The sequence below is a fragment of the Rhea pennata genome, chromosome 4, assembly GCF_028389875.1.
Source record: "Rhea pennata isolate bPtePen1 chromosome 4, bPtePen1.pri, whole genome shotgun sequence".
Lineage (NCBI taxonomy): Eukaryota > Metazoa > Chordata > Aves > Rheiformes > Rheidae > Rhea > Rhea pennata.
Window position 1 is genome coordinate 1009720 of NC_084666.1, and position 17510 is coordinate 1027229.

Here is a 17510-nt window from a genome sequence, read left to right on the forward strand (position 1 = left end):
GCTGTTTTTCTGGCAGCTTATTATTCTGACTGCCACCTTTAGATATTTATCTCATTTTATTTTATAGTGAAAAGGAAACAAGAATGGTTTTCATGTTCATTTTGTAGCAATTTGTTTTCTTTTGATCCTTTCCCCAGAGCCCTGTTCACCACTTTTCTGTTTTCCCCAGGTTTTGTTGTACCTGGAGGTAAAGGCAAGGCAAGAAAGAGAAACCTAGGGCTCATATTCTTTTTAAATTTGTGTTCAGAAAATGGCAGAATTTCAAATATCTTTTTGCTTTCACATCTTTTATTGCAGTTAGTTTGGAAAAGAAAATGAAAAATCCTCCTTCAAAGCTTTTTTACATCTTTTGAACAGCACTGGCAATGAATATGCGTGTTGATGGTGAAGGGTGTGCAAGCCAGGAACTGTAGGTGCTGTGTAGAAACACGTGCACTAAAAGGACCAAGATGTGGAGGCACTGGTTGACTTTGAACCGTCTGCTGGGTTTTGGATGCAATTAGCAGCAGGCTTACGGACCTGTAGTGCTGTGCAGGATCCTGGAAGTGCAAATCCCGTTGGACCCATTGCTGTCCATGGGCATTTTCTGTTGAGATCCCCATGTTGGATAATCCTGTTTACCCCAACATGGGAGGAGCCAAAGGTGCAGACTTGCCTCGCTGCTGCAGTTGTGCTTGGCTCCTCCATCGTGACGGCCCTCTGAGTGGCTGGTGAAATTGCAAACAAAAATGAATCTATGTCTCAGATGCGATGAGGCTTCGCAGGGAAATGGCTGCTCTGCGGGGCTGCACTCCATGGCTAAGGCGCTGCAGGGTCTGGCCCTGCTTCTCCATCACCTCCCCTCTCTGCTGGCAGCTACTGGCAGGGAGAGAAGCAAGAATACACTGTGGGCAAAAGTAGGGGGTCCAGAGCGCTGAAGGGACCCATCTCTGATGCCTCTGTTTGCTTGGGAGCAGGATGGGGCAGCTCCCAGCAAGTCAGATGCAACAGGAGGAAGGAAAGGAGCAGCCTCCCTGCCAGCTTCATCCCTTTCCAACGTGTTGCTTTCAATGATCTTATCCCAAAGTGTCTTCTACTCCTTTTTTTCTTTTTTTCTTTTTCTTTTCTTTTCTTTTTTTCTTTTCTTTTTTCTTTTCTTTTTTTTTAAAGCATAATATCCAAGCACTCTAGCAGAGACTGCGAGCCCTTCTGATGGCAGGGACTGGGACACGCGTGTTCTGTGTGACCCTCTTGCAGTGTACGTGGATTCCCCATCACTCTCTTGAACTCTGAAGCTTTGCTGAGCATCATTTTAGGTCCTCACAAAGTGCTCAGTGTAGCAGAGGCAAAGTGATGCTGGATGCCTGTGGGACTTAGATACCTGAATGTCTTCAAGCCTCAATCTTCTCTATGGCTCAGTGGAGACAGAAGAGCTGGTGTCCTGCCAAGCCAGACATACTGTCCTCGTAGACTTGCCAGGAAAGGCCAGAGCATCAAAGGGAAACAGCCGTTTCTCTCCCATGGAGGAGAGGAGGTCTGGACTCTTACAGGGGAGGTCGTCTCTGGGAAACTTCCTGAGCCACCAAGGTCTAAGGAGTCCTGGTGCTTGGACCAGTGATTCCTAAAGGATGATGATTCCCCATTGCTTGCCAGGATGCCAAGGATGGTCTGAGTGCACCTCTTCCTAGGTTCACACACTTTGGACCGAGAGCACTGCAGCCCAAAGGGGGACCCTTGCAGGGCTCTGGGTGGCCAGGCCCTCACCTACAAGGAGGAGAGGAGGTTTCCTACCTGTATGGAGAGAGAAGGGGTATTTTGGGAAGATGACACGCAGCAAGTGGGGCTCCCGTCAGGGAGCAGAGGGTTGTTGGCAGCCAGATCCTCAGTGTTTCTCTGCTGGTGGTGAAAGGAAGCGGAGAGAGGAGGCTTATTCTCAGGGGACGTGAGGATGTGCCACTGCTGTGGAGCAAGGAGATGTCCCGGGGCCAGGCTTAGCTGCCTCTTCCTGCAGCTCTGCTTCCTGTCCGTGCTGCTGGAGCTATGGGCACCACGTGGCCAGTCTCAGCTTGGTGAGAGCTGCTACTCCAGGAGATGCCCATGGCCAGGTTTTACCCAGCCCGTCCTGAATTTAACCTTGTTGATCCCGACATCTCCTCCGTCCTGGCATGTGCTCCCTTAGACAGGCGTGTGCTGTGGAAAAAGCTGCAGAGCGGGTCAGTGCTTGATTTCCAGGAGGCTCTCGCCGGCCTGGGCTGACGAATGTCCTTTGCTAGGCGAGCCGCGAGGCCGTGTGTCTGGACGGGTGCAGGCGAGCAGGAGTCTCCCGCGCTGCTTTGCTTTCCCTGCTGTGGACGTACAGAGGTTGTCAGTGCTCTGCGTGGCACAGAACTTGCATGGGCTTATTAACCTTGAGCATTTTGTTATGAAATGTGCTTAAACTGGCCTTTGAGGACAAAAGTTATTAACGGTAGCACTTGCACGTTTATGCAGATATGCCCCTGCGTGTGCACATATGTCCCCATAGAGCATGTCCCCATAAGCCTTTTAACTTTTGGAAACATCTTTGGGTAACCTAAAAAATTCTTCCTTCCCTTGCTTGCCCTCACAAACCCATGAAAATTAAAACTCCGGTGCAAGAGACCCCCAGGCACTGGTTTGCTCCCCTGGCTCAAACCTGGCAGGAACAGAGGAGGGGCCTTCAATAGCTTTGCAATAAGTGCTTTATTCCCTGAGACAGTTTTAAGCCTATTGAAAGCATCTGCAGACTCGGATCAAAATTGGGGAACAGTTTAAAATGGAAATGAAATGAAGGGAAGGGTCAAGGGAAGCAGGAAAGCCAAAACGTTCTGCTGTAGTGTTTTCAAAGTGAAAGACTTGGACACTTACTTTCTGAAACAAACATTTCAGAAACAAAACACCCTGCAAAAAATTGAATTATTCAATTTGACCTCATATTACTTCTTTTCTGTTTGTTTGTTTGTTTTTTCATGTTTTTTCCCTTTGCTTGGGGAGGAGAGGAGGAGGGAGCTGGTTCCTGGAAAGCCAGACCAGAATTCCCACCCTCTCCCTCCCTCACCCCCAAATTTTGGCTCCGGCTGCTGCTTCTCCCATGACCCGCCAGCCAGTATCAGATGTGGGTGAGGGTGACCAACGTGCCAGCAGGACCCGGGCTCCCTCGTTGGGTGGTTTGACACTCTTGCAGCCCTCAGGTACCTCTGTCCCCCCTCTGCTCTGGTCGGGAGCTGCCCACCAGGGCCAAGTTTTGTGGGAAAGGGAGCGACATGGCAGCTCCTGAGCTGCACAAGATGTCCCCGTCACTGGTCGATGGGCTTATTCCTGGCCTGAGGTCTGCCCCACGCCCGCGATTGCTGGCTCTACCACGCTCTTGGCCAGCGGTGACCTTGGAAGCAGGAGCCGGGGCTGCTCCTCCTCGTGTGTGTGCATGGGTGTGTTTTGCTGTGCGACTCCAAGGCCTTCCCCCCGCCTTGCCAAGCCTGGCGTCGGTCCCTTCTCTGCTGGAACAAAGGAGAACTTTGTTGTCCTCATCTGAAAGAGAGAAAACAAACAAACCCCTCTGCTCTGAGATTGCCGAATGTGTTGTCCATCTCGTCCAAGCAGAGTGGGAAGTTCAGGCTGAGGTCTGTTTAGAGCCAGTCTGCATGCACGTGAACTGGAAACATCATGGTTAGTGAATAAGAAGAAAAGAAGCACTTAGAACTCATAGAAAATATATATTTTTTTTCTGTATAAAAGCTCTCTGATGCTCTTACAGGTCTCCTGGGCTACGCCTTTCTAGTTAACTCCTCTGGGAGATGTGTGCAGAGGAAGGTTGCACAAGGGCTAAACCTGCACGCCTGGCTGTCATATTTTCTGGATGAACTTGATGTGGCCATAGTCCTGCCTGCTCAGCACCCAGAACTGCTGCTTGTTCTCAGTGGTCTTTCCTGAGTCCTCAAGATCAGAGGAAATAGAGCAGGAAGGGCAATTGCGAGATCCATCTACAGTCCCCAGGGTGGAGCAGATACGTATTTTTCCTGCTCATTGATAAAATAGTCGCATATGAGTCATCTAACGTACTAGCCACAGGCCACTGAAAGTCACATTGGCACTCTAATGGCCCAGGGAAAGCTTTCCCCCATGAAGCAGTTGTAAATTTGATGCTTTCTGCTTGAATGCAAGCTCTGCTGCATTTCCAGTTTGATGGGAAGGCACCTCTTGGCTCTGCTGGTAAAGCTGATGGGCAGCAGACCAGGAAGCACTCAGCAAAAGGAAGATATGCAATAAACATCTAAACTGTTAGGAAATGAGTCAAAAGCAGTACCCAGTTCCAAAGCTGCCTCTTACTGCCTTGGCAGCTGCTCAATGTAGAGCCTCTAGGATGGGTCTTGAATGGCCTCAGATGCTCTGAAGACTGGATTTGACCCAGCTTTCGGGTCTCTCAAAGTCACACAAGCAGCAAGATGAGCTGTTTGGAGTCGTGTTAGTGTCATCAGCCGGTTAAAGTGGGCAGCAAAGGGCCGTCCTTGACCCAAGCTGCTCTTCCGTCCAGCAGCAGGGCTGCTGTCTGACATGTGCTGCAACAGGCTCTCGTCTGCTGCTGAGTCTGAAGACGCGCTTGAGCCTGGGAACGTGGGGAGGGGAGTCTGTCAGGGCTGGCTTGATGTTCAAAGCTATTTTCTTGTGGGAACTTCTCATTTCTCTCCCTTCTGCATCTTGAAGGAAATGTGCTGTTCAGCCCTTTCTGCTTGTATGAGATATGAGCTGAGTTGCAGCTCTCTGCCCAGGGTGGAGGGAAGGTGATGGCAGCTCCTGGTTTGCCAAGGACAAGCTGCACTTGTGCTCAGTGTTTTGTTTGTAACAGATCTTCATCCTGAGTTTCCTAATCCCTTTATGTTAAAAACACCCTGGGTTAAATCCCTCCTTGGCTTTTGCAATAAACTTGGCTTGCTGTATTTTCAGGCCCTTGGTGTCCACAGGACAAGATGTTGCATTGGGAAATGTTAACGGTGTGCTTAGCCTTGTCTCGAGGCTCCTGCAAGACATGGAGTTTTCCTACAATTTCTAGCAGTAGGACTCCAATAATTCCCCCGCCCAACTTGTAGGTGGTTTCAGCACAAATAAAGTCCACAGAGACCGAGTGACTCCCAACAGAAAATGCCATGCTGTTCGAGCGCAACATTATAGATCGTGCAGTGTGGTCAGTGCTAACCCACAGGCCAACCAGATGTCCAGTTGGAGGACCATTTGCGTTCAAAGCCCTGCGAGCTGGATGCTAATAAAGACCACGAGGCCTTCAGCCAAGCCAATCCTCTAATTTCAAAATTGCTTAAAATCCTGCCAGGGAGAGCAGTCCAGGTTGGGCTCAGATGCATGCTGAGGTGCTGGAGATGGTAACCACTACCTGCCAAGGTGGATGTGTGCTGCTATGATGGTGTGGGCAGGGTGGGCTATTGCTGTTTAAGCCTATGGCCAGTGCCTCACCAACTGAGGGCATAACTGGACTTTTTTCACTCCCAGACAAGGGCAGGTCAAGGTCACAGTTGCAGGGACATGGCTGAGGGAGTGACAGGGTTAAATTTTGATCACATGTCTCTTAAGCTGTTGATTCACTGTCAACCTAGAACTAAATTCACTTCAAAAAATATGAAGAAAGGGGGAGGAAAAAAAAAGAGACATGAGTTTTCTTTAAGCTTTGATGTTCCTGAAATATATATGAGAAAAAAACTAAAAGAACAGTCAAAATCCATCCAATTTGTATGAACATTAATGAGAACTGTAGCCTAAACCCTGCTCTTGTGCTACGGATGCCTTGTCCAGAGAGACTTTGACCTTATAGTCCAGGGGGAGGGGGAGGGTGCACTGATTGGGTCAATTTGTTTTATTTCTTCTAAAATGTGCTTTTGCAGATGTGTATTAAACATTGTTTCTCTAACCTCATTGATAACCAATCATTTTAATTTGTAGCTTGCAGAGGGCATGACCAGCTCACCATTAATTAACATACCAGCTTCTTGGTCCGATCTACATGTATGTATTGCTTCATTTGTAACATACTTGCGCGTTTTTTTTTTAATTAATGGTATACATACATATATATATATATATATATATATATATATTTACAAATCTGTAAATCCTTCATGTCCAAGAAAATGAGGTGGGATCCAGGAGCTTGCTCTCTCTCAGCCTAGCAGAGCAGGTGTAGTTGCGTACATGCCCAAGGTCTGATGTCTTCTTAACAGCCTCTGGCCTTTCTATAGGTTGCGTTCAGCTGTTGCTGTAGAAGGGATGTGGATTTGATCGCAGGCAAGGTGCTGAATGACTCTGAGACAGAGCCTTTGTGGTTATTCTTAATGTTCCTTAGACCTTATTTATGCAGTTCGGCTGCCAGAGAAAGAGAGCATGCTTTCTCACTGTTTGCAGGACTAAAACACAAGCATCTGTGCCAGGCTAAGGCACAGGGGTAGCATCAGCACAGATGGGTTATGAGTGAGGCCAGGCTGGGAAGGAGGAGATGGCTTGCAGCAATTAGATGAGATTGAGGAACTTCTCAATGTCAGGAGGGCAGGGGGGAAGCATCCAGCTCACTCCAGCAGGAGCCTTATTGCTTGGTGGCAGTGTTGTGTCCTGGATGGCTGTGGTCGCACCGTTGGGGATGTGACAGATGTCTGTGCTCCCCTTGTCCAGAGGCTGAACCTCCTGACAAGTCCCTGGCGCCACCCTTGATCTGAGTTGCCCTTAAGAGGTGCTGAACAGCCACATAGTGAAGGGTGTTGCTCCAAGGAAGGCTTGAGCTCATACGTAGGGTTTTTGGAGATGGGGAGTCCCACAGGGCCTGTAGAGAGCACCCAGACAGTGACAGGTCACTCCTTGCAAAACACCTCTTGCTCTCTTCTTGCTTTTTTAAAAGAAAATCAGCTGTTTGGGATGTTCCCTGCTTTTGTGAGACAGGTAGTAAAGTTGCACTCCTTTCTTAAGGCTTCAGAGGAGCAATTCTTTTACAAGTCCCAAATTCAGCCCTAGCAGAGTTGCAAACCTAACTCTTGATGCTGACCCATGAGCTACAGGACACAAGGCGCTCCTGCCAAAATCAGTGCACGCTCTTCCTGTGTGTTTCAAGCCAGAATTAATTGTGTTGTTTCCCACTTCCTCCCTGGGATAAACACGGTGACTCCTTCCCATCAGCCAAACCTTTAGCTATGCCTGCGTATTTCAGTCTTGGTGCATAAAATAGCCTTGAGTTTCTCCCTCACCTTGGGAGAAAGGTCAGCTTGGAGGCATTATTTATGCTTATACAAAAGGGAATAGACTTCCTTTTGCATCTGACAATGTAGGATCAAAGGAAAGCTGGAAAGGGCTTTTGTGTACTGAAAAGAGTGAGTTAAAAATTGAGTAAGCAGAGCAAGTGGAGTAAGAGAAAGGGTTGTAGCTTCTCATGGCAGTGGTAGCTTTTTGCATGCAGAAGCCCCTGAGTGGTGTCTTTCTGGATCTGGAAGCACACTTAGCTCCCAGCCTGGCTCTCCATAGATGTGGGCTTTGTTGGCCCAAGGCGCTTCTCTTTAGTAGTCCTATTTCTCCTCTGCACCCACAAAGCAATGTTCACTGAAGTGGCTTCCTCCGTCTTGCAGAGAAGACAGACGGATGGCTGAACTGGGCTGCAGAGTGTGGAAACAAAAGGTCCATAAATAGCCTCCCGCCTCTGTTCATCAGTATTTTTAATTTACGTGAATATGTTTTTGTTTTAGTTCAAATAAAATTCTGCAAAGGAAAAAAAAAAGGCTGCAAGCCATTAATTTAAAATAAAAGCAACAGAATATTAGGCAGTAATAAACCCATTCTCCTGGCCTGCACCAGGACCCTACAAGAATGTGATTAAATATAATAAACCTCACGTTCTAAAGAGCTGCTGACGCCTCCTGGGGGAAACCATTCTGTTTTGGAAACCGCATCACCGAGCCGGCCCATGTACGCGCTCCTTCCTGTCTCCTTGTTCTTTATTGCTAAGGATCTTTGCACGAAAGCAGGATCTTTTGTTGCTATGGAATGAGGCATAGGGACTGCAGCTGGTTAAATATTAGGAAAAAAGCTTCTACAGCCAAAAATTCACCCCAGTGTTGAGTGCATGAAGGAGCTTCTGAACTCTGTAGAGTCCTGCCTCCTCACTGGGGCTTTCATGGCTCGAAGTAGCAGGAGGAGGGGGAGGGTGATGGAAGTTCATGGACTTGCCTTTCATGGAGGGACAAGCTTTAAGATCAGTCTACCCATCTGTACGACATGTGGTGTCGTCCACATGATTTTTTTTCCATCTCAAGCATTTTGCCTATCTGCACCCCCTACCCCCAGCAGCATGGTCTCAGTATGTTGAAAAACTTTTGAAAAACTCTGGTCCCCAAAATGGCCATGGAAACTTCAACAGCACTGCCAGCTGGACCCTGAGACCCACCAGAGAGAGGTGATTGTCCTTGTGTCTGTTTTTTGAGACAGTGATCCCTGCATCTATGGGCTACATGGGTAAACAAGGCTATAGGTGAAGAAGTGGTAGTGGGATGGATGCTCAGAGTTGCTAGAGCTGATGGTTCAGGCTCTGCCTGGAGCCTGCATGAGTCCAAGCACTTACATTTGCAGTTGTTTATAAAGAAGCTTAATTCCAGTTTTGTTTACTTGGAGGTAGCCTCAGGCATGGGATTTTTTTGAGTTGTTATTACAGAGGCAGTTCTGGTAGTGGCTTGAGCATCCCTATAGCCCTCTCTTTTTGTGTGTGTTTCCCATGCTGGCCTCATGGTTGCATGTGCTCTAGCTTTCTCCATCGTGAAGAAACCCACTCTTGATTCTCTTGCTTTCCCCACATCCACCCCATTTCCTGCTGGTGTGGTGCTCTCACAGCACCTTAACCCTACTGTCTCTGGAGTTACAAGTTCATGCCAAACCCTCTGTGATCTGGTCTGACTTCATTGTCTTCTGAAACAGCTGTTGCCAAAGTCTACCTAGACAAAGTTAACAGCCTGCCCTTCATTCCTCTCTTGTCACTCCTGAAAACCTCAGGCATAAGCAAAAGGAAGTACTTTTGCAATGCCAGTGTCTCACAGACCTGCCTCTGCACTCTGGATCTGTCCCATTCCCTCCATGCTGAGATCTTGGCTTGTCTCTTGGGAGTCTCCCTATGAAGTTCAAGTGGTTAAAGCATGTCCAAAGGGTGAAAGGGAGCTCCATGACTTCTCAGAATTTCAAAACCAGACCTTTCATGAGCCATTCTGCCCCTTCGTGCCTCAGAGGAGCAGTCTAAAAATACCCACAGAATCACCTCACTATTGTCTTTCAAATCTGTTTTTCAACATCTCAAGAGATAGGGCCAGAATAGCCCCTGAGAGACAGCTGAGACCATTCCCCACACCCAGGCCTCATCAGCTCCACCTCTGGGTGCCTGATGGCTGCTCAATGCTCTCCAAGGACAGAGAGGGCATCTCTCCCTTTGGCTGTGCTGTCAAGCATCCTGGTACCCGCTGGAGCAAATCTGATAGTGCTATGGGCTGGGGTCACCTCTCTGTAGGACAACAGGGAGCCCACAGGCATTGTCCACAAAGTCGAGGAACATTGTATCCCATGCAGAAACCAATGCCTACCTTCAGTCAGTTGAATAGTCACTAAAGCAAAAGCAGATGTAGACATCACCTGAGCTGGTCGCTTTGGGATCCCTCTAATAGATGCCTCTAAAGCTCTGTGCCTTTGGCCTGTTTTTGGTATCTGCTTTCAAAGAAATATTTAAATGGAAACTGTTTGGGGCATTTTCCCATTCTTCTCTTTTTCTACAGCACCTAGCATAGAGGGAACTGAATCCTTACAGGGATGCAGGTACACCAGGATAGTAGTAATAATAAACAGGAATATTGATGAATTATTGTGAAGATTGTTAAGGACAAGGGGAAAATACAGAAACTCTATTTATTTTTGGAAGAATCTCTTCAAAATGTTAACAAATATATCTGTGAATTACCAGAAAGTTGACTGTGCAAGCAAAGAATAAGCACAGTGTATGCAGGGAGGATAAACAGCTTTTTTCACGAAAGCAGAGGTTCAGGTCTTCCTTCAGGTCTGAAATGCAGCCCTGTTTGGAGGCAGCATCCTCGTGGGTGAAGCCCTGATGGTCATTTGACAGGTTTCTGCTACTGGCTTTTTGCATGACTTAAGTCAAATCCTTTAAGCTGTCTTGTGCCACAGTTGCCCATTTGCACTGTTTAGCTGTTTCCATTTGAAAGGTATTAATCCATCGTCAATGCTAATGGGCTTCAGAGACATTTCTTTGCAAATATTCACATTATTATTAATAAAAATAATAATTATTGTTATTACTAGCACTGCAGTGGCATCCAGAAACCTTCATTTTGATCAAACTTTCACTGTGCAAAAGGTTGGAGGGACCGTGAGCTGGTTTCTGCCCCAGCTGGCTCCCCACTGTGCATCTTGGGCTGTCCCAGGCCAGATCACTTCTGCTGCTGGAGGCATCACCTTTGCAATTCAGCTGTTCAGGGGAAATAGCTGCAGTTTTGGCTCATATTTAATGCCAACCCTTCACATGCCTGAGGTGCTGCTCACTGCAGCGCAGTGAGCTACTGCCTGGAGCAGTAGCTGTAGCCAAGTGACCCGTGACTGTGCCCCAATGGGAGAGACACCGTCCTCACAGGGAGCCCTTGGGCACCGCACAGCTACGAAAAAACAGTGAGGATCCCCCGTTCTCCCACGCGAAGCACCATAAGGTGCTTTCTAAGCAGTTATTCTTACCACTATTTTGGCTCATAATGCCTCAATTGTAAGAAATGCAAATAACCCATCAAATGACAACTTAGTAAAGCTAACACACGCCACAAAAATAAGTCAAAATCTGTAAACTATTTGGAATAATTGGTTATTTGCTGTGTTTGCTAGTTCCAAATCAGAGCACATATTTTACGGCTTATCCTGTTACTGTTAGTTGGAAGAGCTGGTGGTGTTGAATATCTCCTGCTGAAAACGATAGCCAATAACCCCCTCTGCAACCAAATGCAGTCTCGCGTCTGCCCCCAGAGAGTTGCTGCAGTCTTTCTTTCCCCCCCCTTTTCTTTGTACGTGCTCGGGTGATGGCTGCCGACATGGCTGCAGGCACGGGCTGGAAGCCGTTCCAGACCAATTTGTACAGCTAGCTGGCTCTCTGCAGGCTGGGCCTGCTGGCGAAAGCACCCTGAAATAAAAGCTGGAGCACCAAAGAAGAGTGGTGGTGCAACCTCTGGCCAGGCTGGTTCTGCTGGAGGAAAATAGGTCCTGGCCTCACCTGGCCACAAATGTTTGCATTTTTTGGATTAAGATAGGATAGAAAAAAAACACCCTGAAAGCAAACAGTTTGGGCCACATTCGAGCAAAATTCACAGGGGGTGAAAAGAAAATGATGATACAGCAAGCAACTGATAATTGCTCTATGAACCTCTGACAGTGCATGCCTTGAGCATTTTGCAAGCATCTTGTGTGGACACATGCAAATTCTCTGCTCCTCCTTCCAGCACTGCTTTTTGCAGGGCATCATGCTGGTCAGAGCTGCTGCAGGTCTCCGTGGATGATTTGTGAGGTGGCAGAATGACTCTTTTCCAGGGCTGGAGGAAGCAGGGTAAAGGACCAGGTTGACCCAAGGTTGATGGACCAGGTCGCTCTTGGGGAAGAGGCTGGAGTTCAAGGACACAGGAGTTTGTTAGTGTGAGAAAGGCTTCCCCCTGCTTCCCAGGTCTGGCAAGTGTAAGGCCCCAAGTCAGTTTGTGACCCCTCTGTCCTGGTGTCTAGGGCAGAGCGTGAAGGAAAGTCGGATGTTTTGTGCCTCCCAAGCATGTCTGCAGCTCCTCTTCCCAGTTCGGGAGCCTGATCCTGGGTTGAATTTGCAGCAGAGAGGTTGGCACAGCACCCCGTGTATGTTCCCTGTGCAGGAATAGCCTGCATCTTGCTTGGGTGGTGGATGGTGGGTGAGCATCATTGCAGCTGAGACGCAGGGGTGTTCATCTCCCATATGGGAGCAGGAACAAACAGCTGGGGAGTTGCATCTTAAAACGTCCAGGCTGTTTCTGCAGGGATCCGCTCATCTCGGCAGCAGAGATGTCTGACAGCAGGAAATCTGCCTCCCAGATGTTCGGCTGGGTACATTTGAGCCAGGTGGTGGCTTAGGATCTTTGGAGGCGATATTTATTAGTGTGGTAATTATCTATAATCAAACAGAGAAGAATGTGTCATCCTTAGAAGAGCAATCCTAAGTATTAAGACTTCAGCTGTCTCATGCTGGCTGTGCTCCAGGCTTTGCTCTCTGGATGTTAACCTGTCTGTGCCTCAGTTTCCTCACCTGCGAGATGAGGATAACGACTGAATTTGACCAGAAGCCCATATGGCCATTACATGGCACCTTCTCAGGTTTCTACAGCCCCTTTTGTTCCAGATGCAATGACCTTCTCAACGTGTTTTATGAAAACTGGGTTGTGCCAAACGGCCCCAGACTCCTGATGTTTCCATATGGGAATGCATCCGGTGGGCTGGACTTCCAGTCACAGGAAAGCCAGGGCTCTGCATCAGCCTCCCTGACAAAAATGAGGTCACGACTGGTGCATTTCCACCCTGAATGGAGCAAAATGAGACTGGAAACATCCTGACAGGCGTCAATATGACACAGATCTGTGTTTGGGGGTTAGGAGGGCACAGCGTTTTGGCACCCTCAGTTGCAGGGATAGCCCAAGACGTACCCCTGGTGAAACATCTTCACGAAGATTAGCCAGTTTAAATCTCCTTGCACAGCGTCTTGAAGGGGAAAGCTATGGATGTGTCCTAACCATAATCCCAGAAGCATTTCAAGAGGAAAGATGCAGCATGTTGGTGAAATTCTGGTTTTAAAGCTATTGCCTGAATCTGAGCTTCTTTATTTTCAGAAAAACCTGTCCCTTTGGCTATAGGAGAATCCTGTCTTCAGGGACATCCTTAGGAAAGAGAAGGCTGGAAATGACTTTCCTGCTGCTCCCTTTCCTAGCATGCCCTGGAGCTGCTGGGGAGGCTTTAGTGACATGGTCACGTTGGGTTGCCTCTAGGTGGGAAGCAGGGATAGACCTGTTGCCTTGGCCACCCTGGGTGAAGGGTCCCCAACAGGCAGATGATGATGTCCCCAGGGCTTGAAAGGTCTTGACTTTATCCTAGTGCTGAACGGGAAAAGGCCTGAAACGCTGAGTCCAGTCCCTGGGGCACAGGACCCAGCGCCCTGCTCTGAGGAGCCGTACCACTTCCAACATGAAGCACTGGAAGAGTTTTTGGCTCTTGCCTGACTCCTAAATGAAATCCCTGAATCCAGTTGCTCATGTAGCAGAGCCATTGCTTTCACTGGCTTTTCCATTTGCAGGCAAATGGATTAATATCCTTCGCTATTAACATTCCAGCTGCTTCCCTTGCCTCTTTTTTTTTTCTTTTTTTTTGTAATATCAGTAGAAATCAGCAAAAATATCTAACCAAATTCTTTGTCTTGGGGCTGCAGAAGATACCATGGGTAAGTCGTCAGATTAGTATAAGTGCTTTCTTTGTAACCCAGTACCTGTGGAATGTCATAATAAAGCCATGATGGTTAGAATGTAGCTTTTTAAACAATAAAACAGGGGAAGTGATGAAAGGCAAATTTTTTTTTCAAAAAAAGAGAGGCAGCAGAGGCCTCAAAGTTAATTTATGTAATATTTCTATTAAAAACAATGTCTATTCAAGACAGCAATTTAAAGCCTGCACCGTTGGCTTAAAATATAAGTCCAATAAACCTCTATTATGATTCCTCCATTAGGTCAGTGTGATGGAATTCTGTGGACTTCTAAAATAAGACATCATTATTTTTCAGGAATGTTTCATGAATCATAGTCAAAGCCCCTTCATCTTTGCTTGTATAAATTTCAGAAATTGTGCTCTTATAAAGTATATACATTTTCTGAAGCTGGCAGCCGGCTTTCTTCTCAGAACTGCATCCTCAGAGCTGAACAGCTTGCGTAACAGATGAGGCAAATGCTCTGCAATGGCATTGTGGCCGTGGGCTGCACCATTGCATGGCCAAGGCTGTACGAGACTTACCTGTTTCTTCTTAAAGTATCATTAGAAAAGAATTATGTTCTTCCTGATAGGTGTGCAGCACCTAGGGGCTAGGATTTTTTTAGTGGAAGTAGCATTTGTCTATTTACTTGTCTTGCCTGAATGGGAGGGGAGGTTGGATGATGTAGGGACACGAAAGAGAAAGTCAACCAGAGAAAGATCCCAGAAACCTTCCAGGCAAAGCCCAAAGCAAGATTTGAATTTAAAAGCAGCACTTGGGTGCTCCCATAATTTCAAGCTGCCCAGAGCATGTTAGCATGAGAGTAATTTCATCTCTTCCACTGTGTGGTCTTGCATTCATGTCCTGAGCAGGCCACCACCCAAACTGGCCAAAATCTGCCACCTGCATAAAAATGCTGCCAGTTGTTTCTTGTGAACTCTACCTGACTATCCTATGGAGAACCGGCCTCCCTGATGATGAGTCTAAGTCCAGAACATGCTGATGTCGGACAGCCTTGCTGTGGCTGAAGCACATGGATTTGGGCTGGAATCATCCCACAAGCACCTTTCCTCTTTAAACTAGGGAGTAAGGAGCTACAGGTTGGGTTCACGATAGCTTCATCACCTCTGCAGGACAGAAACCCACTGACACTAAGCTGAGCAGTGGGGTCAGTGCCATGCACTCTGTTCCCAAGGCAAAACTTCACCTCTGGCAGTTATGGGAGGTGCTGCTGTCATTGATCATTGTGGTTTAGTAGTAGAGATGTCTTATTTTTGTATCTCTTGCCTCCAGGAGGAAGAATTCATTGACTGGTGGAGCAAATTCTATGCTTCCTTGGGAGAGAGGGAAAAATGTGGCTGCTATTTAGAGAAGGGCTTTGACACATTGAAGGTAAGTGGCATTGGCTGGTCTCTGGCTTCTTGAACTCCAACTCTCCCTGATGTTTTTTGATGAGCTCTGATGGGAGCAGAACTGTTACTCCAGAACAGGAGTGTAGAGATGTAGATGAAGGTTGGAAAAATACAGTCTTTTACAATCAGATATCTATCACTAGAGAGTTTTGGCCAAAACCTCAGGTAGTTCTGTTGAGGTGTGCTACTGTGATACCCCAAGGAGCAGTAGTGCAGGTGGCTTCTGCTGGCACTGGCCTCCTTGAACAAGTTTCTCCTGCTGATGTACATGTCCCACGGCATAGAATTGCGTCCCCTTGGCCAGTGCATGTCGTGCTTGGAGGACTGGCTTGTAATAAAGAAGGGTACATGGCACAGGCAGCTTATAATACCCTCAATGTACAGCAGCATTCTTCAATGGGAACACTTCGGGTTTTGAGTGTTTAGGCTTTTTGTCTTCCAGGAAAAAAATAGATCATTTTCCCCATAGAGGAGGTAATTTCATTAGAAACAACAACAACAAAAAAACCCGAACAAACTCAAAACACAACTATTTTGAAAAACTGATTTTCTGCTGGAAATACTTTCTAGTAAACTTTTCTACTCTTCAGTTCACGAGATTGTCCCTTTCCTAAGTGGCAGAGGAGGTGGGAACTGTCAGCCTGGAAGGCGTTTGGAAATGCCAAAACAACCTGGAGATTGCTAAGGGAAGGGGGAGATTAAGGTGCCATTTGGCACATGGGATGTGCTAGGAGTAACATAGGAGCCCAAGCAGAAGTCAAGTGGAGAAAACCTAGGCTGGTCAGAAGGAAAACACTTCCAGCAGGAAAGTCTCTTTGGTTGATGAAAACCCTCTGTGGGGACCTTGGTGTATTTTTGCCTGGTTAGGATATCCAGTTTTCTGTGGTGCCTTTGGCTCACAGAACAAGGCATCAGCTGGGATCTGCCGCCTTCTCTGGTGGTCAGGCTTGCCAAGTTAGGTGCTGTTATTGTAGGGTGGTCAAAGGTCTTCTGCTCCTTGTCTTGTCCTGGTGGGTAACAAGGATGCTAGGCTGCATGACTGTGTCCTTGAGGGTGATGTTTTCTCTGGCCTGGAGAGTTTGGATCAAGGCTTCTGTCAGCAGGGCTCTGTTGGGGTGCACCACCAAGGTACCAGCCCTCCCCTTGCAAGCCTTGGCTCTCCCTTCCCAGGTCTACGAGACAGAGCTGGAGAAGGTGGAGGACTTCGAGCACCTCTCTGACTTCTGCCACACCTTCAAGCTGTATCGCGGCCGGATGCAGGACTCAAACGACGATCCCTCTGTTGTGGGGGAGTTCAAGGTGTGTTGGCTTCTCTTTCTACCCAGGCCTAGTTTAGCAGCTAATTGCTGTTAGGCTCCTGGTTAGGCCATGTTTGCCCAGCATCCTTGTGTTAAACTGTCAAATATACTTTCAGACCCTCTTTCTCAGCCAGGTCTTCATAGGGGCTGCTTCCTTGGGCAGAGCAGGCATGATGGGGATCCTCCACACCAGGTGCTGAGACCCTTTGTCCTTGCATGGCCCAGGTGTTTGAGCCCTGCTTTTGATATTTATGCTTGGTTCTATCCCAGAATAAGCTTTTGTTGTGCTAGGTGCTAGACACACCTAAAGAGCAGAAAGTGGTATTCATCTCCACGTTATTTCAAGTCTATGTGAAATAGTCTGGTCTGCTTTATTTGGTGGTATAGATGTTCACGTTGTGCCCTGGCCCCTCTGATGACTGCACAAGGTGCTGTAGCCCACCCACCCCAGCTCACACATGGTTCAGACCGCTCAGCCTTCTCCTAGCCTCTGCAGTGGTGTTGATTTTGCAGGAGTGGAGTTGCAGTGGATCACCTTGAGCAATGGTAGCTTCTTGCCCATCAGCACGTGTGTGCGCACCGGCCCAGTTGAACCTATGTCATTTACAGGGCTCATTCAAGATTTACCCTCTCCCTGATGATCCTAGAGTCCCGGTCCCACCACGGCACTTTCACCAGCTCCCGGCCAGGGGACCTCAGGAGTGTCTCGTCAGAGTCTACATCATCCGGGCCTTTGATCTGCAGCCCAAGGACGCCAATGGAAAGGTATCCTTCTGGGAAATGCCAGGCAGACCTGAGTACTAGCTGCAGCAAGGAGTTAGAGGTGAACTCTCCACTCCATCCCCTCATCCAACTTATTCATTAACTACCTGGATGAGGGGACAGAGTGCCTCCTCTGCAAGTTTGCTGGTGATACCAAGCTGGGAGGAGTGGCTGACACACCTGAGGGCTCTTCTGCCATTCAGAGAGACCTGGACGGGCCAGACAGCTGGGCAGAGAGGAACCTCATGAGGTTCAACAAGGGCAAGTGCAGAGTCCTGCACCTAGGGAAAAATAACCCTAGGTACCAGTACAAGCTGGGGGCTGACCTTCTGGAGAGCAGCTCTGCAGAGAAAAACCTGGGAGCGCTGGTGGATGGCAGATTGACCGTGAGCCAGCAGTGTGCCCTTGTGGTCAAGAAGGCCAATGGTCTCCTGGGGTGCATTAGGGAGAGTGCTGCCAGCAGGTTGAGGGAGGTGATCCTGCCCCTCTCCTCAGCCCTGGGGAGGC

The 17510-nt window shown here is 48.0% G+C and overlaps 1 protein-coding gene across 10 annotated transcripts in view; it reads left to right on the top strand.

Moving 5' to 3' along the window:
- Positions 1 to 17510, top strand: part of DYSF (dysferlin) — a 117022-nt gene that overhangs the window by 61420 nt on the left and 38092 nt on the right. For 6 of the 10 annotated variants that reach the window (XM_062574894.1, XM_062574896.1, XM_062574898.1 and 3 more), the window contains 4 exons: positions 5944 to 6006; positions 14825 to 14923; positions 16114 to 16242; positions 16851 to 17006. In XM_062574894.1, the coding sequence (XP_062430878.1) occupies positions 5944 to 6006; positions 14825 to 14923; positions 16114 to 16242; positions 16851 to 17006 (447 nt within the window). The remainder of the gene's footprint in view (positions 1 to 5943; positions 6007 to 14824; positions 14924 to 16113; positions 16243 to 16850; positions 17007 to 17510) is intronic. The other 4 variants (XM_062574900.1, XM_062574902.1, XM_062574897.1 and 1 more) reach the window with 1 other exon arrangement.